General features: G+C 44.1%; 1 protein-coding gene across 2 annotated transcripts in view; it reads left to right on the plus strand.

Moving 5' to 3' along the window:
* The window catches only part of LOC110518416 (nuclear factor of activated T-cells, cytoplasmic 1), a 75,659-nt gene extending 62,638 nt beyond the window's left edge, over positions 1 to 13,021 (plus strand). For both annotated transcript variants that reach the window (XM_021596024.3, XM_021596031.3), the window contains exon 10: positions 11,389 to 13,021. In XM_021596024.3, coding sequence (XP_021451699.3) covers positions 11,389 to 11,444 — 56 coding nt within the window. In that variant the 3' untranslated portion in view covers positions 11,445 to 13,021. The remainder of the gene's footprint in view (positions 1 to 11,388) is intronic.
* Positions 13,022 to 17,500: the final 4,479 nt, after the last annotated feature.

The raw sequence follows: 17,500 nt of genomic DNA on the forward strand, positions 1-17,500 counted from the left end.
AATTAGACCAAAGTTCTCAATTGGTACAACATATATAGAGTACTGTACACACTACAATGACTTAGGTTTAAAAATAAGCTCAACTGGACACCTTAATGAGGTAGTGAATGAGCTGAGAGAGAAAGCACGCAGGGCCTTCTATGCCATTAAAAAACCAATTCAAATTGAAATACCTATTCAAATTTGGCTAAATCTAATTGAATATGTCATTGAACCAATTGCACTTTATGGCAGCGAGGTGTGGGGTCCACTTGCAAAACAAGATTTCATCAAATGGGACAAACACCCAATTGAAACCCTGCATACAGAGATCTGTAGGATTCTCCTACATGTCCAGAGGAAAACTACAAACAATGCATGCACGGCAGAATTAGGCCAAAATCCACTAATAATAAAAACTCAAAAAATAGCAATTAAGTTCATATCATTACCAAGCCCTGCAATGCCAAGAGCTGAGCAAGGAAAAGAGTCCCCTCCTCCAGCTGGTTCTGGGGCTGAGTTCACAAACCTGTTCTACTAACACACGGAAACCTCAGGACCAGAACACCCAATCAATCAGGATAAACCAAATTACAACACAGTCAAAACAAAACTTTATTGCTTATTGGGAAACACAAACACAAGCACAAAGCAAAAGAAAAACCTTGACAAAGTACAGGCTCAGTGAGCACAGCCTTGCCATTGGGAAGGGTAGACACAGGAACCACTGCACAACAGCAGAACCTGAGACGGAGTTGCATTTCCTGACAAAATGTCAAAAATATAAAACAATTAGAGAGTGTAATTTTCCCAAATTTGAAACCCTTATTCAAGGTTTCAAAGACCTCTCTGATGAGGATAGGCTACCCGTCCTGTTGGGGGAGGACGCAGAGAGCTGTGGGTTGGCAGCGCACTACATTGCTGGCTGCCATAAGGGACGGTGTCAGACTGACCAATCAACCTGCACATGTCCTCTACTGTAATGCTTATTGTTATTGTTGAATATATGGTTATTTTGACACTTGGTTATTGTTGTTACTGTTGTCCCGTTGACAATTTTGATTCTAATTTTTTATATATTTTTTAATTTTTTATTATATTGTAAATATCGAAAATAAGCTTTGGCAATATGTACATTGTTATGTCATGCCCATAAATTGAATTGAATTGAGAGAGAGAGAGAGAGAGAGGGGGGGGGGGATGTGGAGAGAGAGAGAGAGAGAGAGAGAGGTGTGTGGAGAGAGAGAGAGAGAGAGATGGGGAGAGAGAGAGAGAGAGAGATGGGGAGAGAGAGATGGGGAGAGATAGAGATGGGGAGAGAGAGATGTGGAGAGAGAGAGAAAGAGAGAGAGAGAGATGGGGAGAGAGAGAGAGAGAGAGAGATGGGGAGAGAGAGATGTTGAGAGAGAGGGAGAGATGGGGAGAGAGAGAGAGAGAGATGGGGAGAGAGAGATGTGGAGAGAGAGAGATGGGGACAGAGAGGAGAGAGAGAGAGTGGGGAAGAACGAATAGTCCCCCAGGAGCTTCTGACACTGGCCTATATACTAACAGCACATCACCCCCGGTTTCAATGGTGCCGGCCGTTACACAAATCATCCTCTGCACAGATGTTTCAACAGAGAGGAAAGGAGTTTTCTCGTATACACATTTATAATCGTGCAGTTATTTATCGATTTCTTCTGTATTTCTTTCTGTAATCATGTCAAGTTTTAGCATCAGGATCACGGGAGATATTTTCTACTTTGGAGCATATATTCTCCTTGTGGAATGAGAATCGTAGACATAGAAAGAGACAGAGAGAGAGACAGGTAGAGAGAGAGAGAGACAGGTAGAGAGAGAGAGAGACAGAGAGAGAGAGACAGAGAAAGAGAGGGACAGAGAGAGAGAGAGACAGCGAGACAGAGAGAGAGAGAGAGACAGAGAAAGAGAGGGACAGAGAGAGAGAGAGACAGCGAGACAGAGAGAGAGAGAGAGTAATGTACTGTACGCACGCATGACTGTAACACACTGGGCACAGACCTCAGTTCAACATCTAGTTTTTATTGACATTTGGTTGAGTTGTGAACTAACCTAGAATCCAACGTAAAATCAACAATAAATGTCACCATGTCATTGGATTTAGGTTAAAAGATGGGTGAAAAAATGACTAAATAGCCTTACAGTACGTTGTTGACTTTTTGCAAATCCAATCAGTTTTCCACGTTGATTTAGCGTCGTCACATTGATTTCTTGGGTTGAAATGACATGTAAACAACATTGATTCAACCAGTTTTCACCCAGTTGCTTTGGATAAAAGTGTCTACTAAATAGCATACAAGTATATTTCTATATATATATTTTGAGAGAGATAGGAAGCAATAGGGCAGAAGCTGAAATGAGAAGGGGTGGGGGGGGGGGTGGGGGGAGATTGCAGGCACCCTCAACACCTATTTAGATCCAGGGATATTCAGTCAGAAACACACACAGGGCAGACTCACAAGAAGCTTGAGAGGGGAAAATGTGAAAGTGAAGCAAGAAGCACGCAATCTCCGGTTAGATTCCCTGGCAGTTTCTCCCGGTGCCCCTGTACTTCACACGCAGACAGAACATACTTGCTCATTAACTTAGAAGTCTAAGAAATAAAAACACGGCTCAGAGTGGAGGAGTGTATTTCTCTCTCTTTTACTCATTTTCCCACTGAGCACCTGTAGGGCAGAGAATGACCACGCTGAGGTTGAATGAGTTTGCTTTTAAGGATCCTTCAGAAGCGTTCAGTGTCTAAGAGCTAGTCTGGGGAGTCCAGTTTAAAACTTGGAGGTGATATGAGATGGCAAAGCTGCACTCTTTAAAAGGTTAGTTTATCTTTCTTTAGATGGGTGAATTGAGATTCTCTCTGTTAGGTATTATAAATCGCTCCTGTCAAACCTGCTCGCACGCTCCTCGCGTCAGATAAGGTCAGTTGATAAATGCTCCAAGTGAGCGGAGATGTCACATATGTTTTAATTGAGTCAGCAAGATTGACTGTATTTAGGAAAAAAGAGCAGGACTCCGTCTCTGCTAAGACGTTCATGTGGCCGAACTCCCCGAGCGATGTCAAGCATTAAATCTACAGGTGATGAAATTGTATGGCCATAATCAGGTGAAACCGCCAGCTAGGATTTACCAGTGATGGCTCAGATAGGTTTTTGTTTATGTGTGTGTGTGTGCGTGCGTGCGTGCGTGCGTGTGTGTGTGTGTCTGTCTGTGTGTGTTAGTTTGCATGTGGGCGCATGGTTGCTGTGATGTGTGTAGGAAGAAGTTGGAACAGATATCCTGGGATCCATAAGGATGTTTTATTATCTAGGATGGCTGGATGGATCAGGACCTCCAGATGTAGGAAGGTTGTCTGTCTGCACAGGTAAATTAAAAGTGGTTGGCATGAGGAGAGGACTTGCCAAGCCAACCCTTCACTTTAACCCTAGCCCAGTTAAGGAAGTCCACGAGTTGACCCTTTTACCTCTCAGTCTACCAATCAGAGCAGGTGGGAGAAGATTTCAAACCGTGCAGACTCAGAGCAGATTCCAGGTCAGTGGAATGAGAGTAAATCAGATCTGAGACTTACAGTAAATATAAGTCTGGCCCTGTAGGTCAGCCGCGAGATCTCAGCGGGAGTGTTGGAGACCAGAGCCGTTTCTCTGCACTGTTTGAGCCTTTTGTGGATTTAGTGTCCATCCTGAGTTTTAGTGCTGCGCTGTGATGTGCCGTGACTCCTGGAAGTTCCTCATGGCAAGGTCTTCACAGTATATCCAAGGCAGATTGAGACAATATCCCTGCTGGCATTGGGACGGGTGCTCCAGGAGAATGTTGTAAAGTTCAAGGGCTCCCTTTCATAATGCATGAAAGAGATGGCGAAGAACAGTAGCTCATACCTCTTCACCGGGATGGAAAGAGCAACGGTCCAGTCCAAGGCCAAGCGCCAGGCTCTCCACACACACACACGCACACTCAAACGACGAGGTACCTCTCTAAGCCTTATGTCTATGATAGATCAGGGCTAATAAAACGTGCACTTAAGGTAAGCCTTTTTGGATGCAGGGAATATGGTTTTCTAGATAAAACGTGGATTCTGAAATCCCACATTACAACTGACAGGGAACAGGTGATTTAAAGAGGCAGAATGCAAATGCTGATGTCATAAATCCCATTATATGCAGGTGTACGGACCAAATCCTCACTCAGATGGTTGTAATCTAGCACAGTATGATCGCTTCAATATGGCCGTGCTTTTCCGCCATATTCAAGAAGTGAGATCTCTATCCATGTGCATTAGCCTCTGTTGCCTCATGCCTTTCCAATTCACTATCAATCAGACTGGCCATATCCGACGGCCATCGTTATTTTAGCATGAACATTTTAGTCAAATGAGGCATGCTGAACGTTTTTAAATCTGTCTCCTTTCATATCTTCACCATGCAGACGTGTGTTTCACTCACTTTCTCACTCGGATAATTTTAGTCGTTGTGGCTTTAAACACAAAGAAACACATATCGCATTGCTATAGCATGCAGAACGGGACGAACCCCTGTTTAATTTTATTACCAAATATATCAAGAAATCTTTACTTTGTACTGTTAGTAGCAGAGAAACTGGGAGAGGACACAGCGAAGATAATCAAGTGACTTATTTCAGTCCATCAATGATGAGCTCACAGGAGAGCGGCCCTAACCATGTAAACACCTCCCCAGCCTTGTCCCCGGAGACGGGCCCCACCGAACACACCCACCGCCCCCAGGGCCTTAGAGGAAGTGAGAGGAGGAGAGCAACGGGTGGTGGCGGCATCTCACAGAGAAGTAAGATAGGGAGGGGAGGCAGCAGTAGCGACACACCATAGAAGATCAAAGAGAAAGTGCCTTGCCAAAACAAGCAAATCAGTGTCGGGTTGTTTTCAGTGAAAAATCTGTTGTGTTTAGATTGGCTGGCCAATTTTGGGGTTGCTGGCTATTGTTTTTTCAGCCTGTTTCGGTCTGTGATGCGGCAGTTGCAGCCCTCTGGCTACTGCCTGGTGTTTTCCGTCTAGGCTAAGCACAGAGAAGGCGCTCGCTAGCTCTCTAGGGGTCCACTCGTTTAGCCTGGCAACGAGCGGGCTTCATCTGACTTCGGAGACCAAGGAAGCAAGCTGTCTGAGACGAGGAGCACATCAGAGACTCACGTAGGAAGACACAGGTAGAGATGAGATGAGAGCAGCACTTCACTTTATCTCACGTTATCTCCCCACTCCCTGCTCTCCACCGCTCCACATGGTATTCAGAAACAAATGGCTTTGCCATTTTTCAAAGCTGTTCTCCGTGGAGCAATACTCAGAGGTCCAGCAAGCAGTAGCAGCCATCAGAGGAAAGTATTCTTGGAGATCCAAGGACTCCCGCTCTCCCTCTATCCGCCAGCGTGGCCTCAGCCTCTGTTAACCATTACCCCCCCCCCCCCCCCCCCCCCCCCCCGTTCTCTCCTCTCCTCCCCCCTTACCATTGGTCTGCACCTTGGCAGTGAAGGAAGCGGATTGGCCGAGGCCCAGGGCACACAGCGACGTCTGCGCAGCTGCCCAGCTGCTGCCGGAAGGGTTGTAAAACTCGAGCAGAGACCCTCAGAGTTGACTCCAGCTACCCCCCCGCGCCTCTCTCTGCTCTCTCTTCCACACACTTTAACTTTTTCTTTCGTCTCCTCCGGTCAGTTGTGAGGCTGAGTGCTTCCACATGGGGAAAGGCAGGCTTCACACATGCACAGAGTTGTGGGGATGATATATCCACATCTGCACATATAATCACATCATTACACCCACAGGGCTTCCCAGGGTATCAGTCTCTGTTGTCTACCTGCTAGTCTGAGACGAATTAGCTTAGTGTCATTTCTCTGTGTCCGACTGCGTTTATCTATAGGAGTGCACGTGTCTGTCTGTGTGTGTCTGCGTGCATGCATAGGCTCTGTGTGTGTGTACCCCGTGCGTGCATGCGTATGTGTGTGCCTGTCTGCATGCTCTGACCCTTTCACTCCCCCCCTTCACAACACTGGTTCTGACAGATCCTTATGAGAAGAGGAGTGAGTGACGTGCATCCAGCCTCTCCCTCTAGCTGTTGCAGACATGCGTGGGAGGCTGCAAATTGTCAATGAAGCGTTTCTGCTGAAACCCGAGAGCAGATTTGATATTTGTGGGGAAACAAAAGTAATATGTAGCAGGAAATTCAATTGTCGCTCTTTTGCAGCTTCAAACTCCAGTTCAGCTTCCTCACCAAATCAATTTCACATACACGTTCAGTTCAAACGAGGTTTAGCATTTATTTTGGTGGATATCCTAATGGCTGTGCGCCCCTCTTCTGCCTATTACAGTATTTTGAAATAGAGATGGGTAATGCAAAGTTTTGTTGCATTACGTTATAGCTCCTAAATTATATGAATTTTCATGGCATTGTTTGCATGTGTGTGTCTGCCTGCGTGCTCCTCTGTGCGTGCCTGTTTGCGTCTGTCTGCATCTCTGCTTGCCTGTGTGCGTGCATTCACGGACGCTGTCTTGTGGGCCTGCATGTGAGTGTGTGTCCATGTTTATATTCAGCATGTTTATATGAATGACCATTATGATTCAGAGCAGCTTCTTCATATGCAGTAGGGAGCCAGAACACAATAGGTGGAAGCTGTGCTTGTCTTTCTCACAAGGCACGATGGGTCACGAGAGGGCCCGGGGAAGTGTAAGCATATGAAGAGTACCCCTACGTACGGCACCAAGGCCTCTAACCCTAACACAACTGGAGTTGATTTAGATTATCCACCCTGTGAAAGTGTTTCAGGAAGTGAGCTATGCCTTTCTTCATGAGCAGCCAGAGAGAATAGAAACTCCCAAGCAGGATGCCTCTCTTACAGAGCTTACAACTCAGAGTTCAAAGGGTATGCTTAGAAAGTTGAACAGGAAGAAGGTAAAGCGAAGTCAGCGCTGCTGCCAGGTCCTTGCCAGTCGTTGATTGGGTAAAGGGGGAATCGGGTTACGCTTGCAGGGACCACCGAGTGTTTTTGCGGCCCGGGAGGCTCTCCTCTCCGTCTCCTCTAACCACATGGCTATCCTCTGTTCTCAGAGGAAGCCTGGATGTTATCGAACCCCGACGCCAACGCTATCCGCTAACCTCGGCTAACTCAATCCCCCGCGCGGGTCAGGTTCGGCTAGGGTAGCTCGGGTGGCGCATTCTCCTCGCCCAAATGAAGTCTTAATGCTTCTGCCTGAATAACTCAATCAAAACAGGGCCAAATTGCTCCACTGCTGCTCTGATGGACTTTGTTGTTGGTCTCGGATCAGTCTTTATCAGAATTGAACGTTGACAAGCTCTTTAACCTTTTGGGTGCCTACTGCCTTGGCGTCCATTTCAGGCACGTTACAGTAGCTTAACCTAACAGCAGCCTTTAATCCAAACCTCACGGTTCACTTGGTTCTGTGTTCTAATTTCATGAACAACTGACAAACATGGTTTATTCAAAGCTTGAAATTTAATTACATGGCATTGCAGTCCCTCTGCTGTGCACTTTGGGCCCTTTCAGAGGTGCCTGGTAGCTCCTCCCTGAGATGAGGGAAGTCTTTTTAATGACTGTTTATGCCGACAGAGAGAGTACCTTGGAGAGCTCTCTCTATACACTTGTTCAGTAGGGCCACACCCCGAAGGGAAAGCTGCTTCTTCCCTGATGTATTGTAGCAGAGAGATTAGAGAGCCCAACCCAAGCCAGTTCCAGAGATACATCCATCTGTTGTCCGTCCGTCCGTAGAAACATGGTTCGACGTGTACTCCCCACCGCACAAACACATAGGAAGTACTGCAGCAGGATAATTATAGAGGTGGGTAGGAGCAATGGCTGCTTCATTGACACACTATATTTCCATACTACCTCCTCTCCTTCTCCAAACACTGAGTACATTTACATGCACAGTAATAATTTGATTCTAAAATCGATTATGGCAGTAGGGCGATTATGGTAATAGTCGTGTAAACACTTTGCTTATAAGCGGCGTACAGTCAACATCGAAGTAAGCATACGCCGATTATAAAACACTTGGTCTTCTGAGTAATCTTTCAAAATTATCGGGACATGGAAACAGCTTCATTGGCGTTCCAACCCGTGTATTTGATCTGCACGTGCCAGCATCAGTAGCGCAAGCCTCCCTCTTACGCGCGAGTGAAGTGAGTTTGGAGAAACCGAAAGTACATTTTCTACATACAAACTTCATATGTCCAAACTCAGAATCAAAAAGGCTTCTCTGCGGTATAAAGGTTCATTTTGATTGCTGATTCTCTACACTGTGTCCCATCGGGTAGCCGAAATTCAGATGTGTCCATGTCAACAGGGTTATTAGGGAAATCGTTGTTCTTGCAAAATGTGTAAACGTTTTAAACAAACTATTATATTCCCCTGACCATGCACAATCATCATATTATTGTGTGCATGTAACCGCACTGATTGTAGGAGAAAATCAAATGATCCTCCCCTCTTAAGGAGGCGAGGAGAGAGGAGGTGAGAAACCAAGGATCCCAATTGAGATTCACCCTCTGTCACTCTCACACCTTCCAAAATGAGCTGTCAACCAGGCTGACAGCTATGGCTGTGGGTTGGATGTGATTAGAGGCACTTGAGCTAATAAAGTATGATGCTATTATTTCTCTGGCGCGGATTGTGTTGTTTTGCATGAGTGGAATATGTTCAGTTGAATTTTCCACTGTTTCTGTTGATTCAACAAAGGACTTCTCCCACTTATAGCTTTCCATGCATCAGAAACAGGAACCTAAAAAGTTTCCAATGCTGTTGAGAAGCTGGTCAAACAGGTTGGATTTACATGACAATAGTAGAGTTTTGATCCAAGGAGAGTCACACATTAACGTCTGTAGTGGTTGCGATAATATTGCATTAATATTATCGTAACCTAAATTAATAGGACTTTACGTAATATAACTACATTTGATACTGACTGCCTATCTAACGAAGATTCATATTATCATGTGCATGAAGTTTGATCGTTGGTCTTGTTTTGTCAGTTGGGCATATTTGGTAGGATCTTACTCAGTCTATGAGGAGACATTGCAGACTTGCACTAACTCATAAGGTTGTGCAATACCTTGAACTGCCTTGATTTATAGCAACATTTTACTGGGTTTTTGTGCTTGTCTCCTTCATATGGGAGAGAGTGAGGTGGATGGGGGGAGTGAAGTGAGTGAAGCACTCTCATCTGGATTAGTGTTGCGTCACGGAAGACGAATGCAGTGAGAGGACCTAGGCCGACCTCTGACCCCTTTTCCCTTCTTTCTTCACCTCAGAAGAATGTGTTTCTCCTTAAGTACTAGGCAGGGTGGACTAGGGTACAGTACTTTGTCATGTCCATCAGGTGCCAAATGGAAGAAAACTGCCTGAAATAGGGAGGGACTACCTTTACTCGTCCAATGAGAAACGTTGATTTTTTTGTTTGAAACCATTTCCATGAACATGATCCAGGACTTGAAGCCTTAACCTTGATACTAGCCTACAACTTAGGACAGTCCCTACCTAGTAACACGTGCACATCATTTGAGACAGACTTCATAAATGAATAATGCAATGACGTTTTACATAACATCTTATGAGGATCTCTAAGCACAGTAAAACACCAAACACGAATACAAACTAATTTGTCCCTGGTCAGTCAATTGTTTTGAGGCCTACCTAAGAATGATTATTTTCTCCTTGAGACACAGATAACTGACGGCATTAGCTAGTTATAAATAACTGTTTGTGATAGTTGTGTGGTGTAACAGTTAGCCACATCCTGTTTCGGTCGCTTGCTGAACGTCAACAGGGCTCCGATAGGAGGCCATCAGTCAAAGGTAGTCCCTGTACAAATGAGATTTTTTTTTTTTTTAGCACCATGGAAAATCCTGCGCTTCGAAAATGGAAAATATTAGTTGATAAAGAATAGAAAAACAACACTGTGGTTAATGCGTGGGTGTTGAGATGGCAGTGTTTTTACCCTGACTGACAAGAAGAGAGGAAGCTACTGCTTTTCTCTCAGAGAAAAGGTACATTTGTGGCATACTCTGCTGAGGTGTTGGATTTTCCCTCCCTCGACAACACTTCTCTGCCCCAAGCTATTTTATTGTTTCTCACACGACGATGGAATTGAAGACTGGCATTAAAGTTTGATCATTTAATTGTAACATGCTTGTTTGCCGTTTTTTTTTTTTTTTTGTCCCACGGAGGCGTAACTAAAAATAACCTCAACGTGTAAAAGCCTGTTTAGCCCGGAGCGGAATCACTGGTAAAAACAGCCGGCTTAGGTTGACTTTTTTCCAGTAGGAGTTCCTCATGAAAGGGAGGTGAGCCCCAACTCTGTGCATGTGCGCATGCGTGCATACGTCCGAGCATTCTATTCAGAATTATTCTTTATGTTTTTACCTGTACCGAGCTGTTTAAGTCAATCATAATTCACACACTGAACTCGTTTATCACAGCTCATATCCATAAACATTCATATTCATAGAAACACCGGAAAAATACACTATTTAATCTTGTACACACTTCCACTGCCACCATAAATGAAAGGATGCCCTCATTAGTTAAGCCCCCGCCCCCTCCTCTCTCCCTGTGTGTAGGGTGGGGATGTCTGTGTCTGTGTGTTTGGGGGGTTGCGATATCTGTGTGGGTAGGCTGTCTCCACTGTATGCCTGTTTATCCAATGGGCTAGTAGCTGATAAAGTAGGCCCAGTCTGCCCAGGTCTGTGAGTGCAGAGTGGATATGAGGAGGTGGTTGACTTCCTTTCCCACCTCCAGTGATGTAAATAGTGACCTCACTGAGTTCCAGACTGAGTGGCCCTCCTCTCTCTCTCTCTCTCTCTCTCTCTCTCTCTCTCTCTCTGTCTCTGCTTTACATTGGGGTGCCCTGAGGAGCCTCTTGTTTGCTACCAGTCCTAGGGCCCTGGTCAGTCACTTCCCCCCAATGTGCCAAAACACACAGCAGATAAAGAGAGGGGACTGCTCTCTGTCTGCCCAACTGTGGGAAACACGCGGGCACAGGATCTAGAACGGGAAAGACAAAAAAGAGAATAAGGGTGTGTGTGAGTGTGTAATTGTATCTAAATTCCAGAGTGGTGATTCACTGAAGACTCGTAAGAAAAGTATATTTATTGCTGTGTCAAAAGAGATTTAGAATGAGTTATATCTTTTTCACCTTGCAGTTGTGCTGCTGTTGAGAAAGTGGAGATATTACTCTTACATGAACCCGCAGAAATCACAGTGACAAACTTTTAACCACCAAATATCATGTGGTACAGCCACAGAAAATGGTGATGATGATGATGTTGATGAAGATGATGAAGATTACTATTGTGACGATGATGATATAATGAGAGGTATGTTTTGGGGGGTTTTCGAGTAACAATATCTCTCCTTTTATCTCCACAGTCAATGAGATCATCCGAAACGACCTGTCCAGCATCTCAGTGCATCTCAGTACATAAACTCTCTGCAGATACAAAAAGGGACAGAGGCAAAAGGACCCCAAACCAAAGCTCCTATATCCACATGAGGAACCCCTTAACAGAGAGCTTTCACATTACCACTTCCTCATTGCTACATTTCCCAGATGCCTGATTCGCTTGCCCCTCATGACGCTGCAGAACGATTGGCCGACTGGTGGTCATTAACAGGAAACTGCAAAGCTCCATATGAACGAATGTTATAATATAATGTGAGACGGCCTTAGATATAATAGGTGGGACTGTGAGAATTACTACACTTGCCTTAAATGACAACTCTTGCTCTTCCATGGACCAAACAGCTCAGTAAGACTGAATATTCGTTTCTTTACTGATTGCCTCTTCTTTATGTGTGTTGGAATCTAATATGCGGACAAGCCAATGGGTGTGTCATATGTTGGTCAGAGCGTCCTGGCAAACCACAGCAACCCAAGCGGTGCCTTACAACATCACTCACTGACTAGAATGCAATGTCACTTCGATCACGTCAATCATTCGTTTACAGGGAAACAAAAAATGGCTGAAAAATATGTAGGGACGTGTGTATAGGTTAGATTTGTGTATTAGTTTTTTTTTTATTATGTCCTTGTCCATTTATACTGAATGTTGTGTATGATATTCTTTGTATAAACATGTATTTGAAATGTACTTATGCCTTAGCTCGTCGTTTTTTTTTTTCAATGCCTTCCTCTTTCTGATGATCCAATGTGTACCACCTCGTTGCTAGCATCTGTCTTGACACCTCGTGCCTCTTCTTTCCTTCTGCTCTGGCCTCCCTCTTCCCTTCTTTCTAAAATATGCACAAATGCTTAGACAATCAGGAAAGAGCCTACTGTACACTTTGCAGGAGAACGACTGGGGTTTGCATGTACATACCATATGATGATAAGGACCATCTAAGACAAAATATGTCCCTTGCCTGTATAATAAAGCTAGAGAAGGATGGAGGCTTCAGCTTGGGAATAATTGATTTCTTCATATCAAAGGATTTTTACCTTGGAAATTATTGTTCAAGCTTCTTCTTTGCTATTAGTGACAGTGGCTCAGTAGGCTTCAATCAGTATGTAATGCACTTTGCCATAGTAGCAGTAACGGGTTTCTCTTCCATCATGACCAAATGTTATAGGATCTAGATTCCTATACTTGGTGTGATAGGACAGACATCCCTTACTGAGCCACGGGGTCTCTTCTTATAAAGGTTGACAGGTCTGCAATCTTTTTCTACGTCGTCGAGTACAATGTCTTTCTTCAGCATGCAGAGAATACTAATGATATATATGATTTCGCTTCACGACACCGTTAACTAGCTTCATGAATAAATGTGGACTGTAGGATAGCATGGCTCTATGTAACAGATTGACGTATCGTGCCTTATTCTCCATTGTCTCTCTGCTACAACATGATTGTAACTCTTAATCATTTTCTATCCAGGCACAAAGGTGAAACATATTTCCTCCCTAATATGAAATATTTATGGAAATTCAAATGGTGTTTTATGTACACTCAATGTGTTCTATAAAAAATAAAATGAATTAATAAATGACATAATGTTGACCATACTGACATGTGCATTGCTGTTATTAGGATTTTAGTTTGATTTTTATGTTGAGTATTTTACACACACACACACACACATGCAGTGATACTCTAGCTGTTTTATATTGCAGTCTTTACCAGATGGCATTGTCCCTGAATTTATGTGTGTGCTATAAAAAAAATCCTTTCCCTTTTGGCACTAATCATTACCAGAAATCATACATGGTGTTTTATCCCTCCGACTGTCTGGAATGACATAACATTTTAACATATCTAATTCACCCTCAACGTTGAAACAATATTTTCCATACAGCGACACAGAATCAATAACTTACCAATTGCATCTTTCTAAGCACATTGAACTCGTTCCCTCCCTTATCCGCCCATGCTCCATATGGCTAAGCTTTAGTTTCAGACTTTCTCTATAACTCAACAGCTTTGTGTTATACTATTTTTGACCAATGTAAACCTTGGATGGTTCCAACCTGTCCCCATATGCCTAATAAAGCTTGACATGGACACAGCAGGACCTTGACGTGTATGGGCTATATTCAATTATCTTACCATGGCTTTATGCAGAGATTTAAACTGGTGATTTATTTATCTCTCTCTCTTTTCAAGGTCTCTTACAAGGCACAATACAGTAGCATGGCCTATGTATTAACAAAATGGTGAAATACAATTCAAATCTATGGACAATATTTTTGAATTTTTACATAGGCCGTTCTTTTTTTGGGGGGGGGGGGGGGGGGGGTTGGAGATGCAAAAAGGTAGTTACATAAATGAACTGCGAATGGCAGGCGTTGTTCGACATCATTCTTCTTCTTATGCAACTCAAGCCTTTGACCCAGGATTCAAGCCTTTACCTTAATTCAGACTGACCTGACGAGCCTGGCGAGCCTGGCGAGCCTGGCGAGCTGCGGTACTCGATCAAACATGCACTTCCTTCAGGTGTGTGTGTGTGTGTCTTTGCAAGGACGTGTATAGCCTCCGGTATGGTATTGCGTGTGTGGAGTGGGTGGTTATGGGAGTGGCATGGTGTTTCTCACCAAGGGAGCTGTACCACGCTCCTGTGTACCACCTGCCAGTCCTCCAGACTTTTTCCATCCAGCAGCAAAGTTTGGAATGGCCCATTGTCATAGTGACAGAAGTCAGGCGGGCAGGTCTGGGCGGTGCTCCCCTGTACACCCACGGCAGTCCCAAAATAGCCCCTCTATTTCCAGACGCAGTCACGCCTCTTTTTCCTGGCGCCCGCTCTCACCTAGATCTTCCTCTGCCGGAGCCAGCTCCCCTTTGACACAGTTGAGAAATCATGGCAATCGCTATCATTTTATTAGAGGACCCATATAGTTGATTTAAAAGCAGAATCGAACTGACAAACTAATAGCAATGGTCCTATCGTGTTCACGTTGTGAGGCATTTATTGATGAAGTGGCCTTAGACAGCGTGAGATAAATCAACAGATTTCACCGCACCTTACGTGGCTTGATTCCGTGTGCTTCCTTTGTCAGTGAAAAAAGAAAATCGTCATGATTCTAGCTCGTGCCATTTGGTTCCTGGGGTGCTCGTGCACCCTTCACCGGGCACGGGCACTGCCTAGAAGTTCCAGAGGGTAGATTTACAGGTTCTTTACAGCTCTGCTTCCTCTCTTATTGTATTCCTCACCTAGCCCTTGATTTCGGCTTTCATAAAGTGAATGCATAGCTAGGAACGGTGGTTCGGCTCTTGCCCTCTCTTCTCCTCTCCTTTCCTCCAGCCCAGCCATCTGCAGATCGTAAATCCGGGATATAACTTACCTCTGTTATGAAGGGCATGTTGAGAGAACCATGAGGGCGACGTTAAGAGATGCTTTAAGAGATGATTGCTTGACCATGCATACAGTTGGTCTTTGATATTCTGTCATTCTAACCAATAGAGATGTTTTTGATGTTTTTCTATTTTGGTTAAAGGGGACAACTGCATGGATATTTGTTCCATGATCACAGTTAGAGACATAAGGGTATGTCGCTATGCAAATTTAGCAGGATAGTGGCGATATTAATGCTGGTCTCTGATCAGCATCTACTGCCCATGAAGAGGATGAATGATTATATTGCCCCTTATAGGAGTGGGGAAGGAGGGGCTGAGGGTAGATAGGGACTGCCTGTGTGTGTGTGTGTGTGTGTGTGTGTGTGTGTTGCTGTGTGTGTGTGTGTGTGTGTGTGTGTGTGTGTGTGTGTGTGTGTGTGTGTGTGTGTGTGTGTGTGTGTGTGTGTGTGTGTGTGTGTGTGTGTGTGTGTGTGTGTGTGTGGTTGTGTGTGTGTGTGTGCGTGTGTCTGGGTGGAGGGGGTATCCACAGGTGCACTCTCTCTCCACATGGGCCCTCTGGACACGTGACAGGCCCAACAAATGACCAACTGACATGGTCACATCAGTACGGTCGCAAAGACGAATCCATTTTTAAAAGAGACTTTAAGAGACACTTAAAAAGACAGAGCCAGATGGAATGGGGGAAAAAAAAACGTGTGTATGTCTTTTCTTCACCTGCAATCATTCAACTTGACTCACTATTTCTCTCTTTTGCGATGCCTGAAATGTCATGCAAGGGTTTATACAATTCTGACGTGGACATACTGTTGTGCTTGAGGAGACTTGAATCGAAAATCACTCAAAAAGAGTTCATTTATTGATATTATCATAAGGTTTCAGTGTGTCAATCGATCCAATAAATGTCATTCTGATATCCCCTCCTGATTCATTTGTGATGCTCTAAATTCATGTGGATAAAAACGCTGAAACACTCACACACACTGTACCGTCATCGACCCTGCCATTTGCACATTAGCTTGTCTACCGTGCAGTTCTGTATACACTATGTACAGTGCCTTGCGAAAGTATTCGGCCCCCTTGAACTTTGCGACCTTTTGCCACATTTCAGGTTTCAAACATAAAGATATAAAACTGTATTTTTTTGTGAAGAATCAACAACAAGTGGGACACAATCATAAAGTGGAACGACATTTATTGGATATTTCAAACTTTTTTAACAAATCAAAAACTGAAAAATTGGGCGTGCAAAATTATTCAGCCCCCTTAAGTTAATACTTGGTAGCGCCACCTTTTGCTGCGATTACAGCTGTAAGTCGCTTGGGGTATGTCTCTATCAGTTTTGCACATCGAGAGACTGACATTTTTTCCCATTCCTCCTTGCAAAACAGCTCGAGCTCAGTGAGGTTGGATGGAGAGCATTTGTGAACAGCAGTTTTCAGTTCTTTCCACAGATTCTCGATTGGATTCAGGTCTGGACTTTGACTTGGCCATTCTAACACCTGGATATGTTTATTTTTGAACCATTCCATTGTAGATTTTGCTTTATGTTTTGGATCATTGTCTTGTTGGAAGACAAATCTCTGTCCCAGTCTCAGGTCTTTTACAGACTCCATCAGGTTTTCTTCCAGAATGGTCCTGTATTTGGCTCCATCCATCTTCCCATCAATTTTAACTATCTTCCCTGTCCCTGCTGAAGAAAAGCAGGCCCAAACCATGATGCTGCCACCACCATGTTTGACAGTGGGGATGGTGTGTTCAGCTGTGTTGCTTTTACGCCAAACATAACGTTTTGCATTGTTGCCAAAAAGTTAAATTTTGGTTTCATCTGACCAGAGCACCTTCTTCCACATGTTTGGTGTGTCTCCCAGGTGGCTTGTGGCAAACTTTAAACGACACTTTTTATGGATATCTTTAAGAAATGGCTTTCTTCTTGCCACTCTTCCATAAAGGCCAGATATGTGCAATATACGACTGATTGTTGTCCTATGGACAGAGTCTCCCACCTCAGCTGTAGATCTCTGCAGTTCATCCAGAGTGATCATGGGCCTCTTGGCTGCATCTCTGATCAGTCTTCTCCTTATATGAGCTGAAAGTTTAGAGGGACGGCCAGGTCTTGGTAGATTTGCAGTGGTCTGATACTCCTTCCATTTCAATATTATCGCTTGCACAGTGCTCCTTGGGATGTTTAAAGCTTGGGAAATCTTTTTGTATCCAAATCCGGCTTTAAACTTGTTCACAACAGTATCTCGGACCTGCCTGGTGTGTTCCTTGTTCTTCATGATGCTCTCTGCGCTTTTAACGGACCTCTGAGACTATCACAGTGCAGGTGCATTTATACGGAGACTTGATTACACACAGGTGGATTGTATTTATCATCATTAGTCATTTAGGTCAACATTGGATCATTCAGAGATCCTCACTGAACTTCTGGAGAGAGTTTGCTGCACTGAAAGTAAAGGGGCTGAATAATTTTGCACGCCCAATTTTTCAGTTTTTGATTTGTTAAAAAAGTTTGAAATATCCAATAAATGTCGTTCCACTTCATGATTGTGTCCCACTTGTTGTTGATTCTTCACAAAAAAAATACAGTTTTATATCTTTATGTTTGAAGCCTGAAATGTGGCAAAAGGTCGCAAAGTTCAAGGGGGCCGAATACTTTTGCAAGGCACTGTAGTTGTGTTGAGCTTACAGTA

Source organism: Oncorhynchus mykiss, chromosome 3 (genome assembly GCF_057628025.1).
Source record: "Oncorhynchus mykiss isolate SJ-2025 chromosome 3, ASM5762802v1, whole genome shotgun sequence".
Lineage (NCBI taxonomy): Eukaryota > Metazoa > Chordata > Actinopteri > Salmoniformes > Salmonidae > Oncorhynchus > Oncorhynchus mykiss.